This window comes from Ursus americanus, chromosome 3, assembly GCF_024610735.1.
Source record: "Ursus americanus isolate L20-20 chromosome 3, mUrsAme1.1.p, whole genome shotgun sequence".
In the NCBI taxonomy this organism is placed as follows: Eukaryota; Metazoa; Chordata; class Mammalia; order Carnivora; family Ursidae; genus Ursus; species Ursus americanus.
Window position 1 is genome coordinate 85,027,085 of NC_142129.1, and position 19,828 is coordinate 85,046,912.

The window sequence follows — 19,828 nt, forward strand, 5'->3', positions numbered from 1 at the left end:
GAAGAATTAATAAATACCATATCTCAAGGCATTACCTGGATATTGTCTTACAGGTCAGTGGTTCTCAACCTGGACTTAAATCACAATCACCTGGGTAACTTTTGTAACATACAGATACTCAGACTTTTAGAATCGGAGCTTCACTCGTTTTTGAAGGAAAGTATTTAGTAGATAAAGCATAAAAATATTCTCTGGCTGGACCTTCTGAAAGTGCTGAGCCTCATGAAGGCAGATCCAGAGGTTCTTACTGGGGCGATGGGCTGCTCCCCACACGCTCCGCATACAGCATTTCATGTTTAGGTTTCGTTGGTACAGGATGCAGAAATCACACCTTTCTTTTGAAGCTTACAATTGATAATTTTCAATTCTGTTATAACAAACATGTATTTTGAAGATAATGGTCTAAATAAAAGGGTTATGAAAATTTTATCTGATTGCTGCTGTTCTTTTTTTTTTTTTTTTCTTTTTTTTTTTTTGGTATGGTCAGGTACTTACGATTTCATCAGAAATCCCTAAAAGAATTCAGAGTGCCTTAAAAAATGCAGAAGAATCAAAGCAATTCCTTAATCAGTTTCTGAAGCAAGAAACTCATCTCTTCAGTTCCATTAACAGCCATTTGCTGACTGCACAGCCCTGGATGGAAGATCTCGGGGCCATGATCAACCAGATTGAAGAAATTGAGCGTCATCTTGCTTACCTTAAATGGATTTCACAAATTGAAGAACTAAGGTAAAAAGGGCCTCTTTGTTCTCATAATTATTATTTTCCTTTGAGGCTCTGTCTTAGCGAGTGCATGCATGCCATTAAATAATTGAGTTAATTAAAGATTATAATAATGAAATTTTACCAGTTGTTATGAAAATAGCATTATGATAATGATTCTTTTCCTTTATTGTGAATGAACATAAACTTTTCAGGGAGCTTAATTTGCATTTGAAAGAAAGTAATCTAAGTAAAAATTTTAAGTCCTATAGTTGTGTTGTGAACACATGATAAAAACCATTATTTATAAAACCAAATTAATAAAACTCTTCAATGTGGTAATGTTCTCAATTGTTACTTTTTAGACATGGTCACTTGATGAAATGGATTGCTTTCTCTAAAATTTGAATTATTTTCAATGGGAATCTTTTTTTAAAAAGATGTTATGTATTTGAGAGAGAGAGAAAGAGCGTGCACAAACAGGGTGAGAGGGAGAAGCGAACCCCCCACTGAGTAGGGAGCCTGATGCGGGGCTGGATCCTAGGACCCTGGGATCATGACCTGAGCTGAAGGCAGATGCTTAACTGAGCCATCCAGGCGCCCCCAGTGGAAATCATCTAACAAGAGCTACACAGTATTCTTAGATGAGTAACAGAGTTTGCTACCTGTGGGTAGGGGGAAAAGAAGTACATACTTCTTTCTGAATTGAGTGTGTTTCACTGGTGTTGACTCTGAGTGTCTGGTATTGCCTTTCAGACAAGCTACATTAACATTTCTGCCTAGATTGGCAGATTTTTTGGCTTCATGATATAGTCCCCCAGCCCCTCCAAACTGCATGGTTCCATCCTGCTTTGTTTTAACTACTCTTGCTCGAGAGTTGTCAGCAACCGTTCATGTTGTCTGGAAGACTTGAGAAAGAAAGGTCATCCAAGAATCTTAATGTCCCATTGTAAATGTATCACAGTTAATGTATTTTATGTTATGTCTTCCAAAGAGTAATGCAGTATCACTTTGTCCTGAATGTTTCCCGAGATTTTAAAGAATTTTACCTACCAGTACAGTGTGAAAATCTTTGTTTTGCATCTGAGTTTTACATTTACACAAAGAATGATATGCTCAAGATTGTAGTGTTACCAGTGAGTCCAGGAATTAATTTAAGCTTTTTTGACCGTCCCCTTGTTTAGATAAATTATTTGCAGTGAACAAATTTTAAACCTTGCTTCTTTTTTACTTCACTATCCCTTGCCCGTCTGAAAGAAAATACCGATAAGGGGCAATATTAATAATCTTATTAAGTAGAATAAATTGTTTCAAAGTCTCACTCTTATAGTAGCCAAGGTAATAGATTAATTAAAATAGGACTACGGTTATGGATAGCTTTGATCTGATGTTGAAATTGTTTAAAAGAGAAATTTGACCTGGAAATCATATTAGAAAAAGGAATCAAACTCATAATCCAGTAGAGCACAGCTATTTCTCTCTTTAATAGCATACTCTTTCCTTTAAGTCTCCCGTGATAAATCTCTATTTCTGGCTTCCTTTGGGCTTCTGAGATTTTCCTCTTCTTCTAATTTCTCTCTAATGTTAACCTGCTTTTCATTCTGTAGCACTCTCTTTTATAAAAGAGCAGCGTTCTGGGACAGCTGGGTGGCTCAGTCAGTTGAGCATCCGATTCTTGATTTCTGCTCAGGTCATGATCTCAGGGTCCTGAGATTGAGCCCCCTGTCAGGCTCTGTGCTCAGCGGGGAGTCTGCTTGAGAGTCTCTCTCCCTCTCTGTCTGCCCCTCCCCATGGCTCTCTTGGACACTCTCTTTCTCTCTCTCTCAAATAAATAAATCTTTAAAAAATATTTTTTTAAATTAAAAAGTAATAAAAAAAATTTTTAAAAAAGTAAATTTTTTGTTCCTTATTCTTAGATGGTTTAAGCTATGGAATACGTTATTATTTTTTTTCTTGTTTTTGTTTTTGTTTTTGTTTTTGTTTTTGTTTTTTTTTTTTGAGAGAGTGCAAGCCGGGGAGGGGCAGAGGGAGAGACTCTTAAGCAGGCTCCACGCCCCTGTACAGAGTCTGAAGTGGGGGGGGGGGTGCTCGATCTCACGACCCTGAGATCATGACCTGAGGTAAAATCAAGAGTTGGACGCTTAACTGACTGAGCCACCCAGGCGCCCCTGGAATATATGTTTTTATCAAAAGAAACATCTCATTTTAATTTTTTTATTTTTATTTTTTATTGAAGTATAGCTGACATGCAACATCTAATTTTTAAAGTGTTTGCTTTATAAAGTCAAATAAGCAAAATGGTAGCTCATGGGATCTATTTGGCTGGTTTCAAAGAATTTGATTAATTGGTTTTACATGGAAATCTTTATTTCTGGATTTCTTAGAAAAATTTTAGCTTTGGCCACATTGGTAAAAAAGCCACTTCTAGCTGGTGCTTCCTTTTTCCTTGTATGTAACTTCATGTACAATAGGAGGGAGAAGTAGTTTTTCTGCATTTGGAATTATTTTGAACAAACTGTCTTTGAAGTTTGCTTTGCCTCATTTCGCAGCGATAACATTCAGCAATATCTGATGACCAATAACGTCCCAGAGGCAGCCTCTACTCTCGTGTATATGGCAGAACTTGATATCAAGCTTCAGGAATCATCTTGTACTCATCTTCTTGCTTTCATGAGAGCCACTGTTAAATTCTGGCATAAGATCCTCAAGGACAAACTTACAAGGTAAGGAATTCACCCATATTTCATGGTAATTGCTTTCAGATAGATATTTGGTGATCGTATTTTTTTTTTCAAAGATTTTATTTATTTACTTGACAGAGAGAGAGACAGCCAGCGAGAGAGGGAACACAAGCAGGGGGAGTGGGAGAGGAAGAAGCAGGCTCATAGCGGAGGAGCCTGATGTGGGGCTCGATCCCATAACGCCGGGATCATGCCCTGAGCCAAAGGCAGATGCTTAACCGCTGTGCCACCCAGGCGCCCCTGGTGATCATTGTATTTTAACTGAAATACGTGTGTTACTTTTCTGTTACAGTGATTTTGAGGAAATTTTGGCCCAACTTCATTGGCCGTTCATCACACCCCCCCAGGCTCAAACTGCTGCCCTGAGTCGACCAGCCAGTGCCCCTGAGATATACACTAACCTAGAGACACTGTTTTGTCAGCTTCTGAAACTACAAACCTCGTATCTTTGTTGGAGTTAAAACTTACTAAAATTGCTTTTTTTCTAGAGTGGATTCGTGGCTAGAGAGTGAAACTGTTTGAAAGTGGCCAAGAAGCCAAACGGGAGTACTGGGCTTGGACTTGATCTATATATACCCATGGTGGGGTGGATTATTCTCCTTCAGAGTGAATTGCATGTGGGGCGGGGGAGGGTCAGTTTGAAATATGACTGACCCAAGTTTACCTCACACGTAGCTCTCTTGAGAGAAAAAATGGCAATTGGGAGGAGACCTCAGTAACTTCATGTTAATTTGATAAAGTGATTACTTGAATGTGTCTCCTTCCTTACTACTATTTTTTATTTTAGGAAAGATAGATTAATTCTAATAACATTTTTTGTGCACTTTTTATGGAAATCATATGTAATGTAAAATTATCTGTATTACAATTTGACTGAGTATATTTGTTGGAAAAATATATCATGTATATATATGTATATACACACATACACTTTTTTTTCCCTTGACTCAACTATGTCAGAGATGAATTACTTACTGAGCCAAAGCAACTTCCAGAAAAATACTGTCTTCCTGCATCCCCATCTGTCGTTCTGCCCATCCAGATTATGCTGACGCCCCTTCAGAAGAGGTTCAGATATCACTTCAGAGGGAACCGACAGACGAATGTTATAAGCAAGGTGTGCTTTCTCAACTCGTGTCCTTGGTTTTTATTAATAGCAAATGTGAAGTGTTCTGTACTTTCCCTGGTTTAAGTTAAAATCTGATTCCATTCACATTTCTGTTTTTTCTCTAAAGAGCTAAATTCCTGTTTTGTCACTGCCCTCAATAGATCTGTTTCCGGACTTGTGTTGAGAAGTTGTCGGAATCTGCTCGCACGTTAGCCTGCCATGCCCGTATAGCCACAAGTCATTTTAGCATCAACAATCTATTCAACAGCTAATACTCGACTATCTTGACTTCTGCTTCTCTTTCTATTTATGAACCCGAAGGAGCAATTGCACAGTGAAGTATGTGGGGCCAGGTGTAAACAGTGCCCCACAAATGCCACAGTGTTTTTTTTCGGGTTCTTAAATTCAGCTTATTCTTTCGTATGTATGGGGCTCCTCCTTTTTTGGATGGGGTGTTGGTGGAAAGAAGAGTAGAACCAATTAGTAAGTAGAAAATGAGACAAAGCAATAAACCTAGCACTGCAGAGAAGCAGTAAGAAAGGTGAGAAAAGTGTGAGTTACGTTGACTCCTTTCTAAAGTCTGGTTCCACTCTGTCATCAAGCCTAAACAATACAGTCCCTGAGATGACACATGCCCATTATTCGTGTTTGTATGTCCAGCATCTAGCACACAACAGGGATTTACCACTCAGTAAATGTTTTTGAATACTTGCCCGACAAAACTTGGAAGGTCTGTAGAATCAGCTCTAGGGACAATATTAAAAGCTGCTACTTACATTTACTTTTCTATGATTATACCTGTTTTAAGGTATGTGGTTTTTTTGTTTTGTTTTTTTCTTAATTTACATTTTCAAAAGAAAGCAGAAGAAAATCAAGTTTAAAAGTTATTTTGGAATGTTATGGCAAAAAAAAAAATTTAAAGGCCATCAGATCTCTGTAATGCTCATCATTTTATGTATTTCCAAAGAGCTACATTTTATTATTTTATTTTTAAAAGATTATTTATTTATTTATTTGAGAATGAGGGGCAAACTCCCCACTGAGCAGGGAGCCTGATGCGGGGCTGGATCCTAGGACCCTGGGATTATGACCTGAGCCAAAGGCAGATGTCTAACTGACTCAGCCACCCAGACACCCCCAAAGTGCTACATTTTCAATATATATATGGTATTGTAAGTTTATGAGTTTATTGACTTATGCCACGTTTGGGAATTTGTTGGGAATACATTGGGAAACATATGATTATTAAGCCCTGCATGACCTTAAAGTTCAGAGTAGAAATTGCATTCTTACACATAGGAATTTTCAACTAGTTTTTGTAAGCACTATGTATATACAATTAAGTAGAGCCCTTTACTTGTAACTTTCTAGTTGGAATGACTTAAGAATTCAAACTGTTCTACTTCTTTCCTTAGCCTGAATGGTACCTGGCTCAGGTACTTATGTGGATCGGGAATCACTCTCAGTTTCTGGATGAGAAGATTCAGCCGATATTAGACAAAGTGGGCCCTTCGGTAAATGCTAGGGTAAGAGACTCGGTCCTAAGCATTCCAGCTTTAGAGCTGGATGTGTCCACAAATAACCCGTCATCTGCATTACCTTCTGCTTACGTACTTCTTTCAGCTCGAATTTTCCCGGGGCCTTATGATGCTCGTGCTTGAGAAGTTAGCTGCCGACATTCCGTGTTCGCTCTATGATGACACGCTCTTCTGTCACCTGGTGGATGAGGTGCTTTTGTTTGAAAGGGAGCTGCACAGTGTCTACGGCTATCCTGGGACGTTTGCCAATTGTATGCACATTCTATCAGAGGAAACCTGTTTTCAGAGATGGTTGACCGTGGAGAGAAAATGTAAGTGTTCATAGCTATCGGGGGGGAGAATTGTCTCCTTTTGTGGATATTAATTTTTGGTGTTTTTCTTCACCCGCTCTGGGTAGAAAACTAGAGTCATCTGAATTTTTCTTGGTGAGGGTTTACTAAGGTGCCTTATTTTCTTCCCATCAAACTTGTTTTTCTTGAATCGACACCGACGCTGTGCCTGTTTCCAGAATGCGGCAGTCAAGGCAGTAGCGTATGCGGTCAGCTGTCCTGCACGCTGTACTGCAGTACTTCTCTTGGTAGAAGCTGTTGGATGTGGCTTGTCTAATCAGTTTAAATACTTGGAAGCTTTGGGGTGAGGGGGCGGGGAGAAGTCAAGTATCTTGTTCCACCCTAAACCAGAGCGTGTTAAATACAGTGCAACCAGGAGGTTGTGGGTTTGTTTATTTTTTACAGAAAAGTCGTTCCTAAAAAATTGTGCTGAGAATTAAGAATGACTGTAACTACTTAACTGACATATTCCATTTTTCTGCATTTCAGTTGCTCTTCAAAAAATGGATTCAATGCTTTCATCAGAAGCTGCCTGGATATCCCAATATAAGGATATCACCGATGTGGATGATATGAAAGTTCCAGATTGTGCAGAGACTTTTATGACGCTACTACTGGTGATAACTGGTAAGTAGAAGTCTTTTAAGATAGAACTTTGTTTTAAAAGTACTGACTCTTCATATGATACTTTTTCAAGGAGTTCAACAAAATTAATATTATATAGTGGTTATTATAATGTCTTCAAATACAATTTCTATTTTGGTAGAACTCTAGCACAATATTCTTGCTTTCAGACTTTTAATAATTTAAGATCTTAAACACTGGTATATATGAGGGGGAAATTCCTGAATGGTTACCTAAAAATAATTAAATGAGAATTTAATTTTATTACCTGAATTCTCTTGCCATTCAGCTTAAGTGTCTTCAGTAGATTGACCTGAATTTTAAATATTCTTTTTTTCTCTTTGATATAGAAAAGATTGCAGAAGGGACGCCTGCGTGGCTCAGTCAGCTGGGCGTCTGCCTTCCGCTTAGGTCCTGATCCCAGGGTCCTGGGATCAAGTCCTGCATCGGGTTTCCTGCTTTATGGGGAGCCTGCTTCTCCTTCTCCCTCTGCCCCCCACTCGTGCTTGTTCTCTCTCTCTAGTGCTCTCTCTCAAATAAATGAATAAAATCTTTAAAAAAAAGAAAAGATTGCAGAAGAATACAATAATAAAGTTACTTTACAGATTAGAATAGTAATAGGAACTCTTCTTACAGTGCAAGAATGTTCTGGCCGGAGGAGGGTCTAGCAGTCTCTAGCCCTGTTTGGCCGGTACTCATCTGCATTGTCCCGCTGAAGACCTGCTGGTGCTCCAGGTGCGTCAGCCCTCAATACCACCATGGTGTTGTCCATTTCTTGGGCCTGTGTAGTCACCTGAAGAAATATCATTTGAGCCTAGCCAGTAAAAATTCCATATTCTTAATTCTTAAGAAGAATGTGAAAAACACTAAAACACACAAGAAAATCTTTTAAAATTTTTTTTTTTTTTTTAAGATTTTATTTACTTATTTGACAGAGAGACAGAGAGCACAAGCAGGGGGAGCGGCAGGCAGAGGAAGAGGGAGAATCAGTCTCCCCGCTGAGCAGGGAGCCCGATGTGGGGCTCGATTCTAGGCCCCTGGCATCATGACCTGAGCCAAAGGCAGATGCTTAACCAACTGAGCCACCCAGGTGCCCCAAAACTTCTGTTTTTTAAAAAACTTTTTATTAGGGAAATTTTCAAATGCACACAAAAGTAATATTAATATAATGAACCCTCAGGTATCTGTTATTAAAGTTTAAAAGTTAAAGTAAAAAAAGTTTATATTTTTTTCTCCCCAACTTTTCTTTTCTTGGAGTATTTTAAAGAACATTTCAGACATCATTTCACCTGTAAATTCTTTTTTTTTTTTTTTTACTATTTTATTTATCTATTTATTTATTTGAGAGAGAGAGAGTGCTTGAGAGGGAGGGGCAGAAGGATAGGGAGAGAATCTCAAGCAGACTCTGCCCTGAGCATGGAGCCTGATGGGGGCTCGATCTCACGACCCTGAGATCACAACCTGAGCTGAAACCAAGAGTTGGACGCTCAACCAGCTGAGCCAACAGGGGTCCCTCACCTAAATTCTTAAGTATATATCTTCTAACCTATTGTAGTTCTTCCTTCATTTTATTTTATTTATTTATTATTTATATAAATATTTTTAAAGATTTTTAAAAGAGAGAGAGCACAAGCGGTGGTGGGGGGTTGGTGTGGAGGAGCAGAGGGAGAGAGAGAAGCAGTCTCCCCTCTGAGTAGGGAACCCAACACATGATCATGACCCAAGTCGAAGGCAGACACTTACCCAACTGAACCACCTGGGCACCCCTTCCTCCCATTAAAAAATAAGTCATTTTTTTGTTGTTGAAGAAATGGGATGATTTTTGTATATACAGATGTTAGACTCACAGTGGGTGATAAACCTATCCTAAGTTGAAAATATTTCAAGTCATAAAAAATGCATTGAATACACCTAACCTACTGAATATCACAGCTTACCCAGCCTGCCTTGCACATGCTCACAACACTTACATTAGCCGTTAGTTGGGCAGAATCATCCAACATAAAGCCTACTTATTATCAAGTATTGACTATCTCATGTAATTTATTGAATGCCATACGGACCACGAAGAACAGAATGGCTGTGTGGGTACAGCCATTCTGTCATGGCTGCAAGTGCATCGGTTGTTTGCCCTCACCATCCCGTGGCTGACAGAGCTGTGGCTTGCTCCCACTGCCCAGGGTCATGAGAGGGTTGTACCCCATGTTGCTAGCCTGTGAAAAGATCCAAATAACAAATTTGAAGTCGTTTCTATGAATGCATATGGCTTTTGCACCATCGTAAACTTGAAAAGTCTTAAGTTGAACCATCACAAATCACGCACCTACAAGTTCCTCATGCCTTAAAAAATTTGAGATGTGGGGTGCCTGGGTGGCACAGCGGTTAAGCGTCTGCCTTCGGCTCAGGGCGTGATCCCGGCGTTATGGGATCGAGCCCCACATCAGGCTCCTCTGCTATGAGCCTGCTTCTTCCTCTCCCACTCCCCCTGCTTGTGTTCCCTCTCTCGCTGGCTGTCTCTATCTCTGTTGAATAAATAAATAAAATCTTTAAAAAAAATTTTTTTTGAGATGTAATTTATACACAGTGAAAAACACAAATTTGAAGTATATAGTTCAGTGAGTTTTGACAAGTACCTATACTGTGAAACCCACACCCTTATAAAATGTAGAAATAGGTCCGTACTTGAACGGCTGATAGATTTTTTGACAAAGGCACCAAACAATGTCAGCAGGGAAAAGCTCTAAGTGTGTCATGGACAGAACACAAACCTTCATATGTCTTATTAACTTTCTCCACAGACAGATATAAAAATCTTCCCGCAGCTTCCAGAAAGCTACAGTTCCTGGAGTTACAGAAGGACTTAGTAGATGATTTTAGGATACGATTAACTCAGGTGATGAAAGAAGAGACTAGAGCTTCCCTTGGCTTTCGATACTGTGCGATTCTCAATGCCGTGAACTATATCTCAACAGTACTAGCAGATTGGGCTGACAATGTGGTAAGTTGATGTACTTTTATTCATTTATTTTAATATATATTTTTTAAGTTTATTATTTTTTTTATTAATCTGTACACCCAACATGGGGCTTGAACTCACGACCCTGAGATCAGGAGTTACATGCTCTTCTGACTGAGCCAGCCAGCTGCTCCATTAATGTGCTTTTGTATTAAATAATAGATTAGTAGTTTTTAACAGTTTTACCTTTTGAAATGTTGAATTTATAGTGTGTAGAAATTACACATTAGGTAGAATAACAATCAGGCCAAATTTAGGGGGTATGTTTAAATTACATATTTTTCTCAAGTCTCACATGGTTAAATAATCCCAGTATTTTAATCATTACAAAAGAAAGCCAACCTTTCATGAAATAGTTGTCTATAGAATGAACCTTTTTCTTCTTTAGACTTGGGAAATATTCATGTATGGTAATTGCCATCTCAGAAAAAGCTAAGATTGAATAATGGTGTCAAAATCAATAAAATCCAGAACTTTAAGAAAGATAAAATAACAGCATCTGAGGGGCGCCTGGCTGGCTCAGTTGGTGGCACATGTGACTCTTGGTCTCGGGGTCGTGAGTTGAAGCCCCACATAGAGATTACATAAAAAATAATACTAATATTGGCTGCCTCTTGAATGCCTTCAAAACATGAGTAAATAGAGGGGCATCTGGGTGGTGCAGTCAGTTAAGCATCCGACTCTTGGTTTTGGCTCAGGTTGTGATCTCAGGGGAGACTGAGCCCTGAGTCAGGCTTGGAATTCTCTCTTGCTCTCCCTCTGCCCCTCCTGCTTATGCTCTTGCTTTCTTTCTCTCTCAAATAAACAAATCTTTAAAAAAGAAACACAGCTTGGGTAAATAGAATAATAAAAGGGACTCCCACATGCCTATGACCCAGCTTCTTACACCAATTTTGTTTTATTTAAGCCTCTTCTCTATCCCCCCACCCTTGTTTTGAAGATCATGGATGTATTTCATGATAAATATTTCAAAATGTATCTCTAAAAGAACTCCTTTAAAAAAAAATAACCACAATACCACCATCTAAAAAAACTGATTTCTTATAAGTATCTTTCAAATAAGTCTAAAAATCAAAACCTTGGGTCTGGTTAGCAAGTATTATAAGGCCTTTTACGTCCAGGAATTTTATTTATCTTTCCTTTTTCCACACAATTCTGTGTGTTGACAGATTCGGTCTGCCCAAATTTATTTATTTATTTATTTATTTAAGATTTATTTATTTGAGAGTGCACACATGCTTGAGAGTGGGGTGGGGGGAGGGAGAGGGAGAGAGAGAATCCCAAGTAGATCCATGCTGAGCGTGGAGCCCAACATGGGGCTTGATCCCACAACCCATGAGATCATGACCTGAGCCTAAATCACAGGTCAGATGCTTAATTGACTCAGCCGCCCAGGTGGCCATATATATATATATATATATATATATATTTTTTTTTTTTTTTTTTTTTAAGAGACTGGGAGAGAGAGGTGCGGGGGAGGGGCAGAGGGAGAGGGAGAGAGAGAATCCTAAGCAGACTCCTGCTGAGCACAGACGCGGGCCTCCATCTCACAACCCTGAGATCATGACCTGAGCCGAAATCAAGAGTCAGTGGCTTACCGACTGTGCCACTCAGGTGCCCTTGTATTTACTCATGTTCTAAGGCATTCAGAAGTATCAACTATTATTATTTTTATTTTTAAAAAAATTAGGGGCACCTAGGTGGCTCAGCTGTTAAGCGTCTGCCCTCAGCTCAGGTTGTGATCCCAGGGTCCTGGGATGGAGCCCCATGTCGGGCTCCCTGTTCAGCAGGAAGCCTGCTTCTCCCTCTCACACTCCCCTTGTTTGTGTTCCCTCTCTCACTGTCTCTCTCTGTCAAATAAATAAAATCTTTAAAAAAAAAATTTTTTTAATGTAATCTCTAGGTGGCCCTGCCTAAATATAATTATTAATTAGTAATTTCTGTTTACTCTTTTTATTAATCCAAGGAATATATTGGCTATCAAGGCATTTGGTAGCCAGATTTTTCAATATGTACTTCTAGCCAAAGGTGAAGAAACTTAATTAGCCTTTATAGCCTTAACATAGATTAATTCCTTTGGATATTTTACATATTAGAATGATCTCAGAGGGTCTCCAGAACTCCTTGGACAGGGTGCCCTTGGGTTTGGAATCGCTGTTCCCTGATCATCTGTATGGGTACAAAAATCAGCTTGGGTTTTCACCAGTGTGTCCTATGAAGTAGGTTTCATGATAGGAAGTATTAACAGAGAATCAACATGACCATAAAACAGTGAAATATATATTAAATGGTAAAAAAAACCATACTGAGATACGTTATAAAGTATTATAGGATTGTGTTATGAAATGAAAATAGGAAAGTAAAACAACAAAACAACTATAATGTTAACCCTAAGACTTAAAAATACCACTTATAATAAGTGATAGGTAAAGTGGGAATTGAAAAATTCCAGTGTAAAATAATTAGAAATATTATCTAAGGATTGGTGATAAGTTCATAGGATACTAGAAAACATAATTTTCGAGTGTGTACAGATGAGTCACAAAGATGGACAAGGTAAATTAAAATATCTTTACATTGTCAAATCTTAATACAATAAAATAAAAAATAAAAGGAGAAATGAAATACAGTCAATCACAGGCATTTAAGAATATTCAATGCCTGGGTTAGAGAGTCTGGAAAATGTGCCAAGAAAAAATATATATATATATATTTATATATTTATATATATATATTTATATATATATTTATATATATATTTTTTACTTTGTTGTTTTTATTTAAAAGAATATATTTTAAATTATGAATTTATAACAAAAAATTGCATAATGCTAGCACATTATATAGAAGAAAATGTGTTCCTCTACTGTGAAAGAGCAAATGAAACAAAAAAGTATTTATCTTAATTAAATACTGGGTAATAAACCAAAAAATAGGAAACAAAAATAAATATAATAATAACAAACATAAACAAGTTGAAAACCTGAGAAACATAATCATAGTTTATTCTAATCTGGACTCTGACTGGGATGTAACGATTTAAAGCCTTTTTTCTACAAAAACGTTAACTGAAATTGATGTATGTAATATTTGCTAAGCTAGGAAAATAAGACACAAAATAATTATTTCATAGAATGAATATAATGTAGAGTGTAATGGTCAGAGCATTTGTTTATAAAGTCACCTAGCTAGAATACATTTATTCATTGTGTACTTTGTGTTGTTTTCCTCGCCCTGTACTTTCTTCACTCAGCCCCCACACTGCTCCATTTTCTGCTAAGCTTTGTCATAAAACAAATTGTCATTCCTGATTCTTGTGCCAGATGATCTAATAAGAGACTCATTCAAGGCCAGATTTTTAGCTTCAATGAATTATTTGTGGAATCTCATTAAACTACTTTACTTGGTGCCGTAGTCTGTTAACAGCGATGAATTGGCTATCATCCCTGTCCTTAGGAAATTTATAATCTGATGCCGAATTAACTGGGTCCTTCTGTCAACAGAAGAATAACTAAATTTAGACTTACTCTTCAAATCATGAATGAGTTCTCTGTCCTTGTATGTTATTATAGTACAAATTCTGTTTAACTTCAAAAATTATTTAACCGTCTTCATGGTCCTTCAGCCTGTAAATGCTTACAATAAAATTAAAGCCCTTGTATTTTCCAGATAGAAAAAAGAAAAGTGGACAGAGTTCACCTTCCATTCATTTAGATTCTATGCTAATCGCTGACTATTGCCTGATGGTGCCAAGCCTGACATACCCAACACTTCAGAGTCAGGAATTTTTGAGTTGTAGGTGACAGAACCCCAATTCATGCTGGCCTGAGTGGGGGTGGGGGGCTGGGGTGAGGAGGTGGGGAATTTGTTTGTGTAACTGAAAGCTTTAGGCATGGCTGCCCTAAACTCGTTCACTTCTGGCTTCATTCTCAGGCAGGCTCTGGGAAGTGTGGCCCCAGATGGCTCCAAGCTCACATTGCCCTTCAGCAGTCTGAAAAGGACCAGTGCCTCTTCTCAGTTTGAGCAGAAAATACCAACTTGGCCTCTCGTATGTCCGTCCATGAACAATCACTAGTGTGGCCATAACCAGTCCCCTGTTAATGGACATTTTTTTAATCTTTTGCTAATTACCCACAGCATTATTCATATTAGAAAAATATTTTTCTACCCTACAGAAAAATAATATGAATTCTACTGAAAATGCCACTGTAAAAATAACATTTTCATTTCCTTAACTCTCAAATCTGCTGGGTTTACTACAACTCTCAGTCTGTGTCCAGAAAAAATGAGTACCCAAAAAAGCCATCAGGCAAAAGCAAATTAAGATCACAGTGAGACCTCTACCTCTGAAGCCAATATACATTATATGTTAATTAACTTAATTTAAATAAAAATAAAAAATAAAATCGCAGTGAGATGGGCTGCCTGGGTGGCTCAGTTGGTTGAATGTCCGGCTCTTGATTTTGGCTCAGGTCATGATCTCAAGGTTGTGAAATCCAGCCCCATGTTGGGCTCTGTGCTGGGTGAAGAGTCTGTTTGAGATTCTCTGCCTCCCTCTCCCTCAGCCCCCATCTCCCCTCCTTGTATGCACACTCTCTCACAATCTCAAAAAAAAAAAAAAAAAAAATCCCAGTGAGATACCACTAAATATAAACCAAGATGGCTATAATAAAAAAGATAGTAAGTGTTATTAGTGCAGATATGGAGAAATTTTAATGGTCACACATGGCTGGTGCAGCCATTGTGGAAAATAGTCTGTCATATCCTCAGATAGTTAAACATAGAATCACGTGTGATCCAGCACTTGTACTTCTAGGTATATCCAAGAGAAAAAAAGACATATGTCTACAAAAAACTTACACACAAATGTTCATAGCAGTATTCATAAAGACAAAATGTGGCAAGAACCCAATTATCTGTCAACTGAAGAATGGATAAATAAAATATAAATATATATAAATAAAATGTAAATATAATGGAATATTATTCAGCAATGAAAAGAAATTAAGTACTGATACATGTTACGACCTAGATAAACCTTGAAAACATACTAAGTGAAAGAAGCCAGTCACAAAAAGCCATAGAATGTATAATTCCATTTATATGAAACGTCCAGAACAGGCAAGTCGACAAAGACAGAAAGATAGTAGTTGCCTACGGTTCGGGGGACAGGCAGGGAGGGGATTGGGAGATGATGGTTAAGTGTGGGGTATCTTTTTGGGGTACTGAAAACATTCTAAAATTGACTTTGGTGATAAATGCACAACTCTGAATATGTGCTAAAACCCAATGAACTGTCCACTTTGAATAAGATGTATACATGAATTATATTTCAAGCTGTTAAAAAAGAAGCACCCTAATGACCGTGTTAACCTATTTTTGCTTTCAGTTCTTCCTACAGCTTCAGCAGGCAGCACTGGAGGTCTTTGCAGAGAATAACACCCTCAGTAAGTTGCAGCTGGGACAGCTAGCCTCGATGGAGAGTTCTGTCTTTGATGACATGATTAACCTGCTGGAACGGTTAAAGCATGACATGTTGAGCCGCCAAGTAGACCATGTTTTTAGAGAAGTTAAAGAAGCTGCAAAATTATATAAAAAAGAAAGGTAAGTCCTTTTGTATTTTCTGACAACTCTACTCTTCAAGTCCAGTTTGTTAAAATTGAAAGATGATAAATACCTATTTTCTCAAACTATTCCAAAAAAACAGAAGAGGAAGGAAAGCTTCCTAATTCATTCCATACCAATACCAAAACCAGAAAACGCACCACAAAAAAAGAGAATTACACGCCAATCTCCCTGATGAATACAGACGCAAAAATCCTCAACAAAATATTACCAAACCAAACCCAACAGTACATTAAAAGAAATCATCCTCCACAATCAAGTGGCATTTATTCCTGGGTTGCACGAGTAGTTCAGTATTTGCAAATTAATCAGCGTGACACATCACATCAATAAGAGAAAGGATAACCATATGATCATTTCAATAGATGCAGAAAAAACATTTGACAAAGTACAAAATTCATCATGATAAAAACCCTCAACAAAGTGGGTTTGGAGGGAGCATACCTCAACATAATAAAGGCCATATATGAAAATCCCACAGTGACATCATCCTCAATGGGGAAAAACTGAGGTTCCCCCCCTAAGGTCAGGAACAAGACAGGGATGTCCACTCTCACCACTTTATTCAGCCTAATACTGGAAGTCCTAACCATGGCAATCCGCCAACAAAAAGAAAGGCATACAGATAGGTAAGGAAGAAGTAAAACTTTATTTGTTGATGACCTGATACTGTATGTAGAAAACCTGAAACACTCCACCAACGACCTGCTAGAACTGGTAATGAATTCAGCAGAGTCACAGGATACGCGACGTACAAAAATCTGTTGCATTTCTATACACCAATAATGAAGCAGAAAAAGAAATTAAGAAAACCATCCCATTTACAATTGCACCAAAAATAATAAGATAACCCAGGAAAAAACCTAACCAAAGAGGTGAAAGACCTGTGCTCTGAAAACTATAGCATGGGTGAAAGAAATTGAAGAGGACACAAAGAAATGGAAAGACATTCCATGCTCATGGATTGGAAGAACAAACATAGTTAAAATGTCAGTGCTACCTAGACCAATCTACACATTTAATGCAATCCCTATCAAAATACCAACAGCATTTTTCACAGAACTAGAACAATCCTAAAATTTGTATGGAACCACAAAAGACCTCAAATAGCCAAAGCAATCTTGAAAAAAAAAACTGAAGCTGGAAACATCCTGATTCCAGACCTTAAGTTATTTTACAAAGCTACAGACATCCAAACAGTACATTACTGACACAAAAATAGACACATAGATCGAACAGAATAGAAAATCCAGAAATAAATCCATGATTATACAGTCAGTTAATCTTCGACAAAGCAGGAAAGAAAAATGGGAAAAAGACAGTCTCCTCAATAAGCAGTGTTGGGAAAACTGGTCAGCAACATGGAAAAGAATGAAACTGGGCCACTTTCTTACACCGTACACAAAAATAAATTCAAAATGGATGAAAGACCTAAATGTGAGACCCGAAACCATAAACATCCTAGAAGAGCGCACAGGCAGTGACTCAGACATTGGCCATAGCAACTTTTTTCTAGATAGGTCCCCCGAGGCAAGGGAGACAAAAGCAAAAATGAACTATTGGGACTACATCAAAATAAAAAGCTTCTGTACAGCGAAGGAAACAGTCCACAAAACTAAAAGGCAACCTACAGAATGGAAGAAGGTATTTGCAAATCCATATCTGATAAAGGGTTATATATCCAAAATATATATAGAACTTCTAAAACTCAACACTCCAAAAGTACATAGTCCAATTAAAAAATGGACAGGGGCGCCTGGGTGGCATAGTCAGTTGAATGTCTGACTCTTGATCTCAGCCCTGTGTTAGGCTCCATGCTGGGCCTGGAGCTTACTTTAAAAAACAAACAAAAAAACAGGGCAGAAGATACGTACATTTCTCCAAAGAAGACATCCACATGGCCCACAGACACATGAAAAGACGCTCAGCATCACTATCAGGGAAATGCAAATCAACACCACCATGAGCTATCACCCCACACCTGTCAGAATGGCTACAATCAAAAACAAGAACCAACAGGTATTGGCAAGGATGTGGAGAAAAAGGAACCCTTGTGCACTGTTGGTGGGAATGCAAACTGGTGCAGCCGTTATGGAAAACAGTATGGAGGTTCCTCAAAAAGTTAAAAGTAGACCCTATGATCCAGCAATCGCACTACCAGGTATTTACCCAAACAACATAAAAACACTAATTCAAAGGAATGAATACACCCCAATGTTTATAGCAGTATTATCTAGAATAGCCAAATCATGGAAACATCTGAAGTGTCCATCAACTGATGAATGGATATATATCTTTATCCATATATACGTATGGATATGTGTGTGTATTTATGTGTGTATATATATAAAGGAATATATACTATAATGGAATATTATTCAGCCATAAAAAAGAATGAAATCTTGCCATTTGCAAGACATGGATGGACCTAGAGAATATTATGCTAAGTGAAATAAGTCAGAGAAAGATAAATACCATATGATTTCACTCATATGTAGAATTTAAGACAACAAAACAAATGAGCACAGGGGGAAACAGAGACAAATCAAGAACCAGACTCTTAACTATGGGGAACACACTGATGGTCACCAGAGGGGAGGTGGGTGGGGGAGTGAGTGAAATAGGTGATGGGCATTAAGGAGGGCACTTGTGATAAGCACTGGTGATTAACATAAAAACTTAAAAAAAATCGAAAGAGGATATATACAGTCAGATTTCCAAGGTGTCTAGACAGCAGAATTTGGCCCTTTGTACTACAAACTTTGACCTTTTGATGGAAATCTTTCCAAAATATATTCAGACATTCTTGAATAAATGGATCATAATCGAGCCTTCAGGTGTATCAGTAAGTCCAGAGCTGGTGTGTGACTTGGGGTTGAAGGGCCTGTCACCCACTTTACAAAGCCTGGTGCTCCTGTAGTATCCTGTGCCCACCTTGTACCCTTCCCCCCTCCCCGCCCCGTCCTGGCTCTGTGTGCACGTCTCTGTTAGCTTTGCCGCACGGTGTACTGGGTGAGGACAGTCCTTGTCACACAGTATTCATAATTAGTGTGGAAGTGTTTTCAGTCCCTGTGATTTTGCTGAAAATCAGGTCACGAAGTTAGCTGATGTCTTAAATGCTAATACGGGTTACAATTTGCCTGTTTTATATCAGTAAGTCATATTAAAATTGGGGGATTTAAAAAAACTATGTATCATCCTCAGAATATTTAATATAGAACTAAAGTATAAATTTATTTATTTAAGATTTTACTTATCCATTTGAGCGAGAGGGAGTGAGAGAGCATAAACGGGGGAGGCAGAAGCAGACTCCTCCCTGAGCAGGGAGCCCGACGCGGGGACTCGATCCCAGGACTCCGGGACCATGACCTGAGCCGAAGGCAGACGCTTAACTGACAGAGCCACCCAGGCGCCCCAAATATATTTATTTTCTGAGACAGCTTTTCATGCTGGGCTGTACATCATTTCTTATCCAAAATGCACTTCCTGGAATTCAAAAGGATCTGTTAAATCTTTAAAAACACCAAGTTTGAAAATCTTTCAGTCCAACTTCAGGTGCCACAGGCCGTGCCGCTCTTGTGTCTTGCAGGTGGCTGTCCTTGCCGTCGCAGGCCGAGCAGGCGGTGATGTCCCTGTCCAGCTCGGCCTGCCCACTCCTGCTCACCATCAGAGACCGCTCCCTTCAGCTGGAGCAGCAGCTCTGCTTTTCCTTGTTTAAAATTTTCTGGCAAATGCTTGTGGAGAAGCTGGACGTATACATCTACCAAGAAGTAAGTAAGAGCAGACCGCGTGGGAGGGCCGTGAGGCCCACGGCGACCGCTACACAAACTGCTCTTTGTTTCAGATCATTCTCGCTAATCACTTCAATGAAGGAGGAGCGGCTCAGCTGCAGTTTGATATGACCCGGAATCTCTTCCCCTTGTTCTCCCACTATTGCAAGAGACCGGAAAATTATTTTAAACAGTAAGCTCAATATTTAACAGTGACTGCTAATGGATCAAGTGTTCAGAGGAGGTGGATTCCTTTTTTTTTTTTTCCTAACTCTCGGATTCCAGTGATGTTTGGTGGGATAAATAGAGCATCAGTTGAAATTTTAAAACATGCACTGTGTACCCAGATAATCTGTGATTCATGACCCCCCAAAT

The 19,828-nt window shown here is 38.6% G+C and overlaps 1 protein-coding gene across 2 annotated transcripts in view; it reads left to right on the forward strand.

Annotated features, from left to right (window-relative positions):
* RINT1 (RAD50 interactor 1) overlaps nucleotides 1-19,828 on the forward strand; it is a 30,150-nt gene that overhangs the window by 9,018 nt on the left and 1,304 nt on the right. For both annotated transcript variants that reach the window (XM_045793444.2, XM_087861171.1), the window contains exons 4-14: nucleotides 488-729; nucleotides 3,252-3,425; nucleotides 3,736-3,885; nucleotides 4,404-4,560; nucleotides 5,967-6,077; nucleotides 6,175-6,400; nucleotides 6,908-7,045; nucleotides 9,841-10,040; nucleotides 15,448-15,662; nucleotides 19,273-19,453; nucleotides 19,528-19,646. In XM_045793444.2, the coding sequence (XP_045649400.1) occupies nucleotides 488-729; nucleotides 3,252-3,425; nucleotides 3,736-3,885; nucleotides 4,404-4,560; nucleotides 5,967-6,077; nucleotides 6,175-6,400; nucleotides 6,908-7,045; nucleotides 9,841-10,040; nucleotides 15,448-15,662; nucleotides 19,273-19,453; nucleotides 19,528-19,646 (1,913 nt within the window). The remainder of the gene's footprint in view (nucleotides 1-487; nucleotides 730-3,251; nucleotides 3,426-3,735; nucleotides 3,886-4,403; nucleotides 4,561-5,966; nucleotides 6,078-6,174; nucleotides 6,401-6,907; nucleotides 7,046-9,840; nucleotides 10,041-15,447; nucleotides 15,663-19,272; nucleotides 19,454-19,527; nucleotides 19,647-19,828) is intronic.